Source organism: Amborella trichopoda, chromosome 12 (assembly GCF_054954075.1).
Source record: "Amborella trichopoda isolate Santa Cruz 75 chromosome 12, AtrichopodaSantaCruz75HAP2 v2.0, whole genome shotgun sequence".
NCBI lineage: Eukaryota > Viridiplantae > Streptophyta > Magnoliopsida > Amborellales > Amborellaceae > Amborella > Amborella trichopoda.
This window is the reverse complement of record NC_142347.1, coordinates 47,607,343-47,620,962: the sequence shown is the minus strand read 5'-3', so window position 1 is coordinate 47,620,962 and position 13,620 is coordinate 47,607,343. Positions and strand designations below refer to the sequence as shown.

The 13,620-nt window shown below is 34.7% G+C and overlaps 1 protein-coding gene across 1 annotated transcript; it reads right to left on the bottom strand.

Annotated features, from left to right (window-relative positions):
* Positions 1–11,223: 11,223 nt before the first annotated feature.
* LOC18435578 (uncharacterized) lies at positions 11,224–12,984 on the bottom strand. Its single transcript, XM_006845621.4, has one exon. It carries the CDS (start codon positions 12,632–12,634, stop codon positions 11,558–11,560), a length of 1,077 nt encoding a protein of 358 aa, XP_006845684.3. The 5' UTR covers positions 12,635–12,984; the 3' UTR covers positions 11,224–11,557.
* Between the last annotated feature and the right edge of the window lie 636 nt (positions 12,985–13,620).

Below are 13,620 nucleotides of genomic sequence, written 5' to 3'. Positions count from 1 at the left end.
AAGCAATAAGCACATCCATGTATATTCTTAATAGGGTTCTAACTAAGACAAAAGATTATACCCCTTATGAACTGTGGACAGGTAGAAAACTTGAACTAACCAATTTAAAGAAGTAGGGATCGATTGTGCATATTCTAATTCCATATCAGCATAGAAATAAGTTAGAAAACAAAACTCTGAGTTTACAATTTTATAGGATACCCCGAAAAGTATCTAGTCATTTCTAAGAGGGTTATATTATAGAGTCTCTAAAAGTGATCATTCTCTCAATTGGGCAGCTCTTAACAAAATCCAGGCTCTGCGATCACTAGTCTCCCGACATTCCCTTCTTTGATCTCGGATTTGGTCTCATCCGCATTCCATCAATTTTTTATTTTACTAACAACGGTATCAAAGTGACTGTATCTTTGTAACAAAAAATTCCACCATAAAAATATTTAAAGTTAAAATATTTTATCCTTCCATCATTTTAATATATTTCTGTAATTATAAGCAATCTCTTAAATTAATATATATGGATCCAATATTTTGTTACCAATGGGTTTTTCCCTTGAGTAGGAAGTGGGTTCTCTCACCAAAAACCAGCCCTTGCATGTCCCTGTTTTGATATGGTTAAAAAATAGAGAGAGGAAAGCAACCCGGACGATTGGAGAAAAAAAAAATTTGGATAATTACAAGGAAACAATAACAGGAAACTACCAACGCTTATTCTCTTATCGTCATTATCTTCTTCCCTTTTATTGTGAAATCCTAATGGGTTACACAGAGAAATGTAACGTGAAATATAATGAAACAAATCAAAGAGACACGGGAGTCGTATGGCTGAAAAGGTGAAAGAACCTCATATAAGATATCACGTACACCCCTTCATGGTTTAAGGGGATGAGATGTAACAGATAAATTGCTCTTAAATGAGTTATAGTTATCAACTTAATAACAATGTCTTTATCATTATGAGACTTTGCCTCTATGGTTATTTTTCTTTTCCTGTAAATTATGCCGAAGCATGATCAATATATACAGAAAAAATAAATAAATTCATGCACGGATTGTGAAAGAAAATATATACCAATGCATGGAAGAGAGACATTGTAAATAACATAATGTTATATCAAAAAAAAAAAATTTATTTTCTAGGATATGAGTAAGATTAAGCCTAAATCTTTCTAACACTAGTGTTAGTAAAAAAAAATTGATAGAGCACAAATGAGACCAAACCCGAGATTAAAGAGAGGAATGCCGTGAGGCTGATGATCGTAGAGCCCGGATTTTAGTTAAGAACGGCCCAATTGAGAGAAGGATCACTTTTGGTGCGATCATCAAGATTTTACTTAAGAACGGCCCAATTGAGAGAAGAATAACTTTTGGAGACTATATAATATGCCGTGTGTTTTCTGTATCTCCTTCTCTATGGCTTTCCATATTTATGGGGAGAAGATGGACCAATGTCCATCTTTCTCCAATAGGTATCTGAGAAAATGTATTCGCTGATATCAGAGATACTCATCCATGTGAACATTGGACCATATGAACGTTGGAGAAAAAAGTTTTATAGTATAAATAAATATTTATACTTTTGTGAAGGGATACTTATATAATGAAACATGAGATTCCTCTAAGTCCACAATTGTAGGCAAGACCATGTGAGACCTCATGGCTATACGTATCAACAGGCTTACCCCGTTAGAGTAGTTGAATCGATCAGTTTATCGGTTAAGCCGCTTCTAGCCTCACGTCTAATTAACTGTTCCGGTTCGATTTTACGAACATTGATACCAACGATTAAACTCATAATTTGAGAAAATTTTCCCATAGCGTAAAGAAAATTTACATGGCCTAGCCATCTGATTGTATACCTGGGGGCATGTAGTGTTTGTAACCTTTGTGTAGTAAAAATAATAATCTCATTTTATAAGTAACCTTAATATGATCTTCACATTATCTATGTATGATGTAATGAGCGGTCTTACACCATTTTTCTTCATCAATGGTGGATAAAAACTGATTTTCCTATTTTAAGTCGAACAACGATCGTTGCGTTGAACATGAATTCATCTCCATATATAGTTTTGCAGCTCTACATCTCAAGTTCCATTCCTACGATTAAACTACTCCTGGTCCTTCTCCAAAAAAAAAGAATGTACATTTAATTTCTAATGTACAAACCCGTATGAAAATGAAGAACCATCATTCACATCACGATTCAGAGGATGGTGGAGATGTGCCTCAATTCTTCTTCCGAGCGTCATCTCCACTATCTCTTGATGATGAGGATGGACGGCGGATGCTTAGCTTGTGTACCATCCACTATACGTGCATAATTGCATCAAAGAGAACAAAATTCCATATTACATGCTACCTTCCCAAACGATGCACTTTGCATTTCCCTATAAACCAAAGCCAAAAGATTTAAACCAAAGCCAAAAGATTTCATGCTCCCGTATGAGCATGTTGTCCATTTAGTCTCTCCAACACATATGCTAAAATCTATGAAAAAGTTTCCTAAATTGCATTCTCCATTGTATTGAAGAAAATAATGCCCTAAAATTGAATAAAAACCATCCAATTTCTAAAAGGGAGATCTAAGTGTTAGAAAGCCAATAAATTCAATTTTTTTTCTCTCGCAAGTAATCATCTTGTGATTTCAGGTGGTTACCACAATTTTATATCAACGGAATATTCACAAGTTAGTCTTTTATCCGAGGGAGTAAATATACACTATATGCTCCGATGGAGCATATATATACAATCAAAACCAAAATTTGGGTATTAGGTGTTTAAATTTTAAAAATTCAAATTTCAAAGGTACTTATAATTTAAAATAGCAAGGATAAATTTGACCTTTTTAAGGATGAATCAAATTTTGATATTTGTGGACAGAGAAAGACCACGCTTCTCCAATTTGGCCATACACGTACACAAATAAAAAACCAAAATATCTAAAATACCCCTAGTACCCTACCATAATAAACTTGTGTTGCCCTTTAGCGAAATTATCCCGAAATTTCGGTGAAATTTCCCCCCCCTAAATTTTCTATAGAGAAAATGGGTTTAATCAAGTGCAGCACAACATAGACAAAGGTGCACATATTGGTAGTACTTATAAAGTTATACAGGGTTGGAACCTTATATTATTGAAGTAGGGTGCACCTAAAAAATCCTTTAGAAGAGAGTGTTTTGATTTTGGAACCCTCAAATTGATCATTGTGAGTTTGAGATGTATGCCTATGAAGAAAAAAAACAATTTCAAGTCATAAAAATAATGTGTCTTGTAACAAATTATCTGTATCATTTATTTTCAAGATTTTTAAAAGTCTATAGATATGTTCGATCTGTATAAGTTTTAATTTTTTAAATTCCATAACTAGGGTTTAAAATAGATTTTTAACCATCATAGAGTTTCCGACACCAAAAGTACACTTCCAAACAAATTTTAGAGATACACCAAATTGGGGATGTTTTGGTAACCATTTGAATTTTTTTTGGGAAAATTTTTATATAAGGGGACTCCTTAAAATATAGAATTGAGGTGCATCTCCAAAATCATTCGAAAAAAGTTGTTTTGATGGTGGAAAAGTATCTAATCGATGATCTCGATATCGATATGTATAGATATAGAGAAATATAAATTAAAATATTAAAAATAATTCATCTTGCAACATATTATCTAGAGCTTCAATTTTTGAAATTTTTATGTATCTATAAATTTGGTTGATTTGAGCTATTTTTTAAATTTAAAATGTTATAACTAGATATAACAATAGATTCTCGTACCATCCCAAAAGTTTCGAACACCAATATTGCATCTCATATTTGGAGTTGCATTATTTAAGGTTGCAATTTTAGGCAAACTACAACCCCCTTTTTCTTTTCTTTTTTTTTGAGCTAAAGGTACGATATGTTTGTCATTTCGGAATATATCAGGGTAAGATAAGTATTTCTGAAATATTGGAGCATAAGGTGCGCGTGGCAGTGAAACAAAAGCTGAAATATTCAACTCGCATTGACTTAGGAGCCAATGGAAGAGTGACACGTGAATTCCTGATTAAAAAAATGTAAACAAGTACAGAATATCTTAAAATATTCTCTTACAAATTGATCACCTATAAATAAAATATTCAAAACTACCATTAAATTTGATTGATCAAGTTAAGATTATTAAAAAGAAAATGGTTTGATGAGGCTGAAGCACCTCAAAACTCACCGCAACAATGTAATTCTAGTGTGTAAAAATCCTTCAAATCAACCATCTTGGCCTTGACTATATGCTCGTGAAAAATTTCAAACCTCAAAAATATTGTACATTGTTATCTAGGCCATTTATTTTGCCTTAAAACAAAGTGTTTATGGATCCACTAGATCAGTAGAATTTTTTCAGTTTTAAAATTTATAGAGATTGAAAATTGATTTTAGAGCCATCACAAATATTTATAATGTCAAGTGTTTCCTGGATGACCATTTGAGGTGAGGCTTTACTTTATTTTTATAAAACGTAGATACTGTATAAACTGCATCCTTTTAAAAAATTGCATCGTTCATGTTAGTCTCATTGAGTTGAACTTACAATATTGTTTTAATCATTCATGATTTACCAATAAGAGAGAGAGAAAGGATGCTACCTATGTACATGATCAATAAAATTAACTGGGTAATGCTTTGGATTAGTATAAGGGATAGTATAGTGTCGACATAATCTGGATCGTCTGAAGATGTACAAACAGCATTCGGCTTTCAGATTAGATTAGAAGAGAAGAAAATAAATAGTCACAGATATATTTAGTAGTTTAATTTTAAATTTTTTTACATATTAAATGTACATCAATTTCTAAAGGTTATGAGTACCCCTAAATAGTAAAAAGTAAAAATAAATAAAAAAATAAATTTTAAAAATAAATTTTAAAAATAAATTTTCTAAAATATTCTTAGATATTTGGTCTTTTTAAATTTCCAAATTATTATTTTTGAATGGTTTTAAATTTTATTTTTTTTGAACGGAATTTCCAAATTATTTTTATAGATGCGTATGATTGAAAAGTGTGAATGCCCAAAATTTCAAGGAATCTAATTTGAAAATTTCAAACTTAAAATATTGTATGTGATAATGGATGTCTATTTTCTTCCCATCTAGTATGAAATGTTGGGAGGGTATTTGTATACCATTCAAGTGTCCAGATAGGAAAGGGGATGGGTCGAAGTAGCAGCACCCCCATACTTAGTTACCACGTTGTGATTTTCTATCATGACACCACCCATTGACACCTTAAAAAAAAAAGTTAATTCCCTAATCTATCTAAAAAAATCAAGTACGAGCATGTCTTCTCTATTGAATTACCAAAAACAATAATCAAATGTCCAGATTTTTGGTTAGCTACAATTGATTTGCTATTAAAATCCGGGTAGGGGCATCTCTTCACAATTGACACATCTTGAAGCAAATCCCTTGGGCAGCTACAATAAATAGAGGGAAAAATGTATCATGCGTTATTTAAAAATAATTGAAACCAATGGTCTAAATGCTTTTTTAAAAGAATTATTATTTTTAATTTTTATAATTTATTTATTTTTTCATATTCATGATCTTCATAATAGAGATTACATGTCCTTAAAAATTTGGTCAAAAACTCCATCTCAAAAATAATTTTGTAAGAGGTGATTCTTTTTACATGGACTCGTAAAAACCGAGTCCTAAATAGAGAGGGGTAAAAGTTTAATGAGTCCCTTTTTTTTTCCCGAGAGAACCGAGAGAAGTGGCTGTTACAACTGTTGTAATGGCTGTTACAACTGTTGTAATGGCCGTTATACAAGGAACCATTCTCATCCTGCCTGTGACATTACAAAGGTAAAAGTTAGGGATGTAAAACGCAGTCCAGATACCAAATAACGCCCATTATTTCCTTTTACAAAGACTATTATATAACGTCTTGTGCTCATCATAATGGATTTCAAATTTTCAGAATAGAAATAGCCATCGTAAAAGGAATAGTGGCATTGTTAAAGGAAAATTTACACTTTTTGTGCATAGAAAAAAGGAAGTAGATACACTTTTGAAATAAAACAATGTTTTCTTCTCCACTCTTCCTGTTATTTTTCTTTTTTACTATATTTACCCCATTTTTTCTTTTTCTCCCCTTTTTCTGTTTATTTTATAAAAATCCATTTTTTTTTCCTATATGAAACTGACTACAACAAATTTTCAAACAGGTTCTTAAACAAGGAATACTGATTGCTCTGATTTCCTAGCTAGTAAGTTATCAAATTGGAGAAAGTGATTTCACCAACTTTCCTGATGTTTATAGAATCCTAAGAATTCTTAGGGATTCTCAGTGAAATAGTAAAAAAAGTTATAAAAAAGGGCCTTTTTAGAATTGTAAGTTTCCTTGATTTCATAACACACTTGCATGTTCAAACAAAGAGAAAATTTTTAGAATTGTAAGTTTCCTTGATTTCATAACACACTTGCATGTTCAAATAAAGAGAAAATTTGGTGGAATTATAAGTTCATTGAATTGATTAAATTCTTGCATGGCCAATAAAGATAAGATATAACAAGGGGTGTTTATTGTTAGGATTCCCAAGATGCTATTTACTATCAAGCAAGGTTTGAAAACACGGATTGGTGAAGTGGATCGACCATCAGGAAAACCGATCCGAATTGGTGGATCCGTGATTGGATCAGCAATCTAGTTGAGAGAATCGGCCAATAAAAAATAAAAAAAAAATTGAGAAAAAATTAAAAATTTTGAAAAAAAAATAAATAAAGAATAAAGTGGGGCTGGATCAGCCGGTTCCATAATAGAATCGGTCCATTCCTCTGGGGAATTGCCTTTTTCTTGATATACCGAGGGAACAGGACTGGCACCCCAAAACCGACCTAGATAGGATGAGTCCGACTAAATCGGCATTTTTTCTAACATTGCTATGAAGTTAATACTTTACTTTCTCCCTTGATGCATCCACACCTATTAGTTGAGATAGATAATGTTTTCTTTTTCTTTTGGGTATCTCAATGCCAAGCTTTGAACTTGGATAGAGTGGTACCCCTTGAGCCCAATCCCTGGTTATTGGCTTTAGGGTTCTTCAAGGCCTTCATACAAATTACCACATTAATCTTGAAACTACAGTTTGAATGGGAATGATATTCCAGTTAAATTGTGGCCGAACATGTGCAAACTCTCTGAAACAGCAGCCAAAAATTGAGATTTCTGTGTCTATGGAGAGAGGTTGCCTTCGGATTTTGAGTTTTAGAAACTTCTGCCAACTTCAGGATTGATGCTCAATGATCTTTTGGCAGCCTCAGAAGCCATTTTACAATCTAATAGATTAGTTTTATACCTAAATTAAGGTTTAAGAATAAAAAACCATGGCATACATCCAATTCAAAGGTGTATAAAATTCTCTCTCAATCAAGTGAAAAAAAATAAAATAAATAGGGGGAACTCTCCATGTAACCAAAGTTACCAAGAGAACGATAACATGTGTGACACCACTAGGACAGAGAATGGGTCGGATCGGATCTGGATCCACTGTGATCTGTATTTGGATCCAAAAAGCATATATGGGATCTGGATCTAGATCCAGACCCAATCAGATCCAAAAAAATTATTTCATGCATTATTTTATATCTATAAAATGATATAAAATAATACATAAGAAAAAAATACTAAGAAAAATATACAATGAGACCATTTATCTTTGGAACAAGGTGGTCACAATTAATCTGACCATTGGATGTAAAATTGGGTTGCTACATTTATTGCATCGACCAAGTTCAAAGTTCAAAAGAAATTTTGTCAAACTTTGTGACACATCTAAGCTATGCAATTTCACATCGAATGATTACAAGTAATTGTGACTTCTTTGTATAAAAGTTAAATGGTCTCATTATACACAATCCCAAAATACTATATAACATATATGTATATATATATTGTAATATTTTAATAACTGTGCCGGATCCGGATCCGGGTCCGATCCACCTAGTACCCATATTCAATCCGGATTAAGATTTGGATCCAGATCCATCAATTCCAAGATTTGGATCCATACCCAGATCCGGATAGGGTTCGAAATTTGGGTTTCAGATCCAAACCCAGTAAATTCTCAGCCCTCGCATCACAATCCCTTCTTCACAAAATAGCACATATGGTAGGATAACTTGGCTTTCAAAATCCTTAAAAAGTGATTTGATTGGACCCAGAGCCACAAATGGTTGGACATCATCAACCAGGCCTGTAATGCATTGTATTCGTGAGTGAATATACTCCCAAGTGAAATACTCATCAAAGAACTCTGGGAGACTCTCTCGAGAACCTTCGGGAGACTACAGAACCCATTCTAATGTTCTTAATGAGTTTTAGGTAGGAAATTTGAAGTTAAACAATTCAAATATGATTGAACTTATTAATAAATAGAATGATTGAATCAAACAATTTGCTCTTTTGATCAGATATAGGATAATCATTGATTCATTGTGGTTCTAGCCTAAACACCCAAAACCTTTATTTAAGTTTGTTTGAAACACCAAATAATCCAGTTTTAAATCTGTTTAAACTAACATGATTGTCATCTAAGAAGTTATTTTGAATGCCATCAATTATTAAACAAGAAAGAATTGACTCAACAATTTATGAAAACTGATATATTTTTACAAATGAAATATGTATGAAGGAACAAAGACTATGAGAGGATCACTGGCCATATGGTGGATGCTTATGGTACAAGAATTATTCAAAGCTATAGGGTAAGATGAACTCTAGAAGGATATAGCAATGGAGCTTGGAAAAGGGATCTTACAGATTAGATAGTCAAAACATATCAGCTTTAAACTAATAATCTTCGTACTCTTAACCTTGACTTTTTCATAGAATATTTTTAAATGTAGCATTTTATGGAGATAAAAGGAGCTTCTACAAAAAGTTGCTCAAAATATCTATCACGAGATGGGCTTATTGCTAAAAGATTTACATATGGGCTGATTGCTATGGAAATGCAGTCACCAGAAACACAGATCTCCAAAATCTATTTACAGCTAAATGGTGACCCTAGTTTAGCCTAGTTATCTGCCTAAGCATTGTTTTTTCTATATGTGTGAACAAAAGTCATCACTCTTTCCTCACCTTGATCTCTGATTTCATTCAAGATATGATTGGAGACCACCATTTAAAAACATTGATTGAGTCTCCTTCAACGATGGCATTCCGATAGATTTCACCAAGAAGTTTAGGTCATTGCAGTAAGAGCTATGACAAAGAAACTTCCATAGCTTGTTAGGATATCCTTCCATCTCAAAATTCCTTCAATGTGAATTTTGTGAGTTGTGATAGTTTCTTTTTTTGTGAGTTGCTTGGTGGCACTTTTTGTTGCTAAAATAGGCTAAAATATGGGGTACTTTGGGGGTGTTTCCAATTAGAGTTTCTTAGAATTTCCTATACCTTAATATAAACAATATGCTTGACAGATTGGAGTAAAATTCAACTTCGAGCCTATTCTTGTTTGTTAAAATATTTCAACCACCACATTAAAGCCATTTACTCCCTCCCCATCCGGGAGTGCAAATGGGTGTAGCCTGGTCCACTTTACTATTCAAGGATATGGGCCATTTCTATTTCTGAATATAAATTTTTTTTGCCAAAACTGTCACAACTACAAGCTGAAAAAAGCTGTTTTGCACTTATTTTCAAATAACTCATTTCTTGAATCTTTACCCAAAAAAAAGAAACTCATTTCTTGAATCGAAAAACGGAGGCATCCAAACATGTCCCAAGATCATTCACCTGATATAGGTTGCCAATGAAAATAGAGAGGAGAGGGGTTTGGGTTTTTTGAAACTTCCAAGACATTCTGGGCTGTGTCCTAAGCTTCACACTAGCATGGCCACCTCTATGCAACAAGAGATTTCTTTAAGGAAAATAATTTTGTTGTTGAGCTATGAAGTTTTCTTTAACATGATTTTGATATCCATTGCTGAGTTATGAAGTTTTAAACACAATTTAGATTGTTTAGAGTTAATCTATTTGGCATAATTGAGCCATGATTTGACTTTTTAGTTTTCATAGTTCAGGTTGATTTTTCAGTCTTCAAAGCTCACATTTGGAATTGGAGTGTCCAAATTGTTAAAGGGTGACCATAACTAAGTGAGGAAACAAGAGTTTCTCAAAATGCTGATTTATGTAGAACTTCCATGTGACCGAAACCGATAACTTGGGAAGCATAAAATATGAATGGGTATCTTACATTAGAGTGAATCACAAAGAGGAACTTCATTCGCCTAAGACATGGTGAATGAAGTAACATTATCACAGAGGAAGGCAAATCACTTTTTAAGGTCTAATTAGTAATTGTCCTGTTCTTTGTGTTGTATACCTTGGTAAGTGATGTTGGGGAACCGAAATGGCATCATGAACCATAAGTGATGAAATCAACAATGGAATCTCTCCCCATTATTGATGAAATCAAAGTTATTTTTAGATTTTTGTTGGTCTCTTTGAGTCATCTTTTTATAGCGAGGAAAATACAGTAGCAGACTCCTTAGTGAAGGAGGGGGTCTCTAACACCTCCCTCATAGTTACAAGGTTCGAAGTTTTTGTGAAGTCATCAAAAAGACAATTTTGTAAAGCCAATACACTTGTACAACAATTTTGTTAGGTATTGAAAGTTATACATCAAGTTAGGGAAAAAAAGACATCATGTATACACTAAGTATAAAGTAATTGACAACCCGGAAAAAATGATTATGATAGAGTAAACAAACAGCCATATACTCCCTCAGAATGGCCATAATTCAGGGGAAACAAAAAAGAGTAAATGGCCATCTCACTTGAAAGTTTACATGGTTTGGTAACTGTGTGCACGACAATCCCTACATAGCATTACAATTATAAGGAAATGACCGACTCATACTGTACACAGTTGGTGTCGCCTACTTTACTCATACCATAAATAGGAAAGGAAGAAATCATATTTAGAAGATTGGTAAAAAAAATGGAGTACAAGAGACTCAAAATTCTCAAAGGGAGAGCACAAAATCTTTCCTAGCAGATATACAAGATGTAATATTTCCATTCTGAATTTACAAGTTTTGAAGTTCCTTTAAAATCTTCCTCCCCTTCTCATTGGAAAGGACAAACGAAGTAAAAATTAACATCTAAAAAAAGAAAAAGGAGGGAGAATCAAACATTGGAAAGAAAAGGAGGAAAAGAAGAAAGTACCCATCTATGGACTTACTTTGAACTACAAGCAATGTAGAATTACTGCAAAATTTGCTCTTACAAAAACAAATAATACAGTGTTATGCAACAAATAATACTGTGTGATTCCTTTAGTCCTTGTGAAATTCAGGCTTGGACTGCTTACATGAACTTTGTTCAGGCATGCATGTGGGATTCCTTGATACTTTAAGGGAGTTTTCCATCAACATAATTCCAAATAAATGTATGGCATGCCTCTAAATGCACCCATAGTCGTGTAATAAAAAACCCTAATATTTCTTCAAGGCTATGGAATTTCATGATAATCTTGGTTTATGCAAAGGTTAAATACATAGAATTATACGAAATGGCTATAACTTGCCATTGCTTTTTGCACCGTGACTGACCAAGGATTGAAGGATTTGGACTTGAAGCTCTAAACAATGCATATAGCTTTCCACTTCCCCAAACAAAGCCTCCACCCTCATCTCATTTCCACCAGGTGTAACTTCTCTTAAAATCCTCAAACGCTTCCTTATTTCCTTCTCTTCACCTCTTAGCTTTCCAAGCCCTATTCTCCTCCTCATTGAATATCCCATATTTCTTGTTCTTCTTCTTCCGCATTTTTTCCGATGTGCCCGATAGACCCTAGATTTAGGGTCAGGGTTAATTGTAAGGAACTTTGTTCTAGGTTTTTCTAGACCAGCATCAACCAAAGATATGGGGTCATGGTTTGGGTTGGAGATGATGTGAGAATCAGGACTAGGGTTAGACAAGAGACCAAAACTAACCAAAGATTTATGGCCATGGTTTGGTTTAGCCATGAAGGGAGAATCAGAGTTAGGGTTTTCTAGGAGAACAACCAATGACTTAGGATGTCGGTTTGGGTTAAGTAACATGAGAGACTTTGGTTTAGGGTTTTCTGAGAGATTTTCAACCAGTGACTTAGGCTGGGGGCTAGGGTAACTTAAGCTGAGAAAATTAGGGTTAGGGTTTCTAAGGAGACCAACATGATGGAAAGTCCTAGAGAATGGTGAAAAAGTTGAAAACTTAATGGAATTCTCACAGGGAGGACTCGTGGAGTTTGGTGTCTGCTTCATGAACATGTTAATGATACCATGTGTCTCTTTCTCGAGCTTGCATTTCATGGCCTTGCACCATGTGAAGCCTGAGCCAGCTGAGAGGACTAGAGCCATGTCTACTTGGAATCTCACGAGTTTCTCAACTTCTAAGTCAGGATCAGCAATGCTACCAATTTTGATGAGAGCAGGAAGGAGATAACTCACATAGTTTCTCGCAAAGGTGACGAAAAACCTCATGTTTTCACTGGAGACACAAACCCTCTTGCGCTTACCTATCTGCAACTGCTCCATGAGAGAGAGAGAGAGAGAGAGTTTTATGTGGTTGTGTATATAATTTGCATGACAAAGGAAGTTGGGGGCCTCCATTTAAGCAGGTTGGGTAAGTAGTGTACGTAGAAAGGCAAAGGTTGATGTTTGAATAGTGATGGCACATTAAAGCCCAAAGGCTCAAAGTTAGTTTCTCCACAGCAACAAAAGCTGCCAAGCTAGTTGACGTAGCTGTGAGGCATGGTGCAAATAATTGGAATCAAAATAAAATGAGTCAATTGATCCAAATTTGGTGGAATGCTGGGCATTTGGAAGATCACATGGTTGCACATGCCTCGCTTTCTCACACCTACCAGAAGATTGCAAAGGCCATGTGCAAAGGGGAACAAGACACCAACGCCACTATAAATGCCTTCACATCCTTCCAACCCATGTACCTCCCCTTCCATTTCCCTAATTGTCATTTCTTCTTCCCCTCCTCCCTCCCTTACACCTACTCTCTCTCTCTCTCTCTTCCCCCCCCCCCCCCCCCCCCAACACCTATTCTCTCTCTCTTCCACCTTTCAGTTGGCCCGGCCCGGTGTGTTCGGCCGAGCCCTTGAAAACAAGGCCCAGCCACAACATGTGGCCCACGGCCTAGCCCACCATATCCGAGGAAAGAGCCCACCATAGGGCCATGACCCTTTTTTCTTATTATTTTTACATTTACTCACTCTTATTGTGTTTGTCAGAGGGTCAAGGCCAGGCCAGGCCTGGGCCAGGGTCTCTTTGGTCTTGTCAGAGTTCGGCCTATCGCCAAGGCAGCCCGGCCCATTCCAAGCCCTACAGTATTGTTTGACCCCACTACTTCCTCACAATAGGAAGCCAAGGATGCCGCCTTTTTTTTTTTTTTTTTGTTCACTCCTTTTCTGTCTAATCCAATTAAGGAAGAGAACGATAGGTCACCAACGAGAATTTTTACTATACAATTTGGGAATGTAGCAACTCAAATGAAAAACATGAAAAGAAAAAATGAAAAAGTTGAATTTTGGAATTAAAACTTGGGGTTTTTCAATAGGGGTTGTATAGAATGAAACTATCTATCA

Bases quoted from the DNA above. Each gene is read 5' to 3' on its own strand.
- LOC18435578 (XM_006845621.4), bottom strand. From the start codon at position 12,634: ATGGAGGCCCCCAACTTCCTTTGTCATGCAAATTATATACACAACCAC.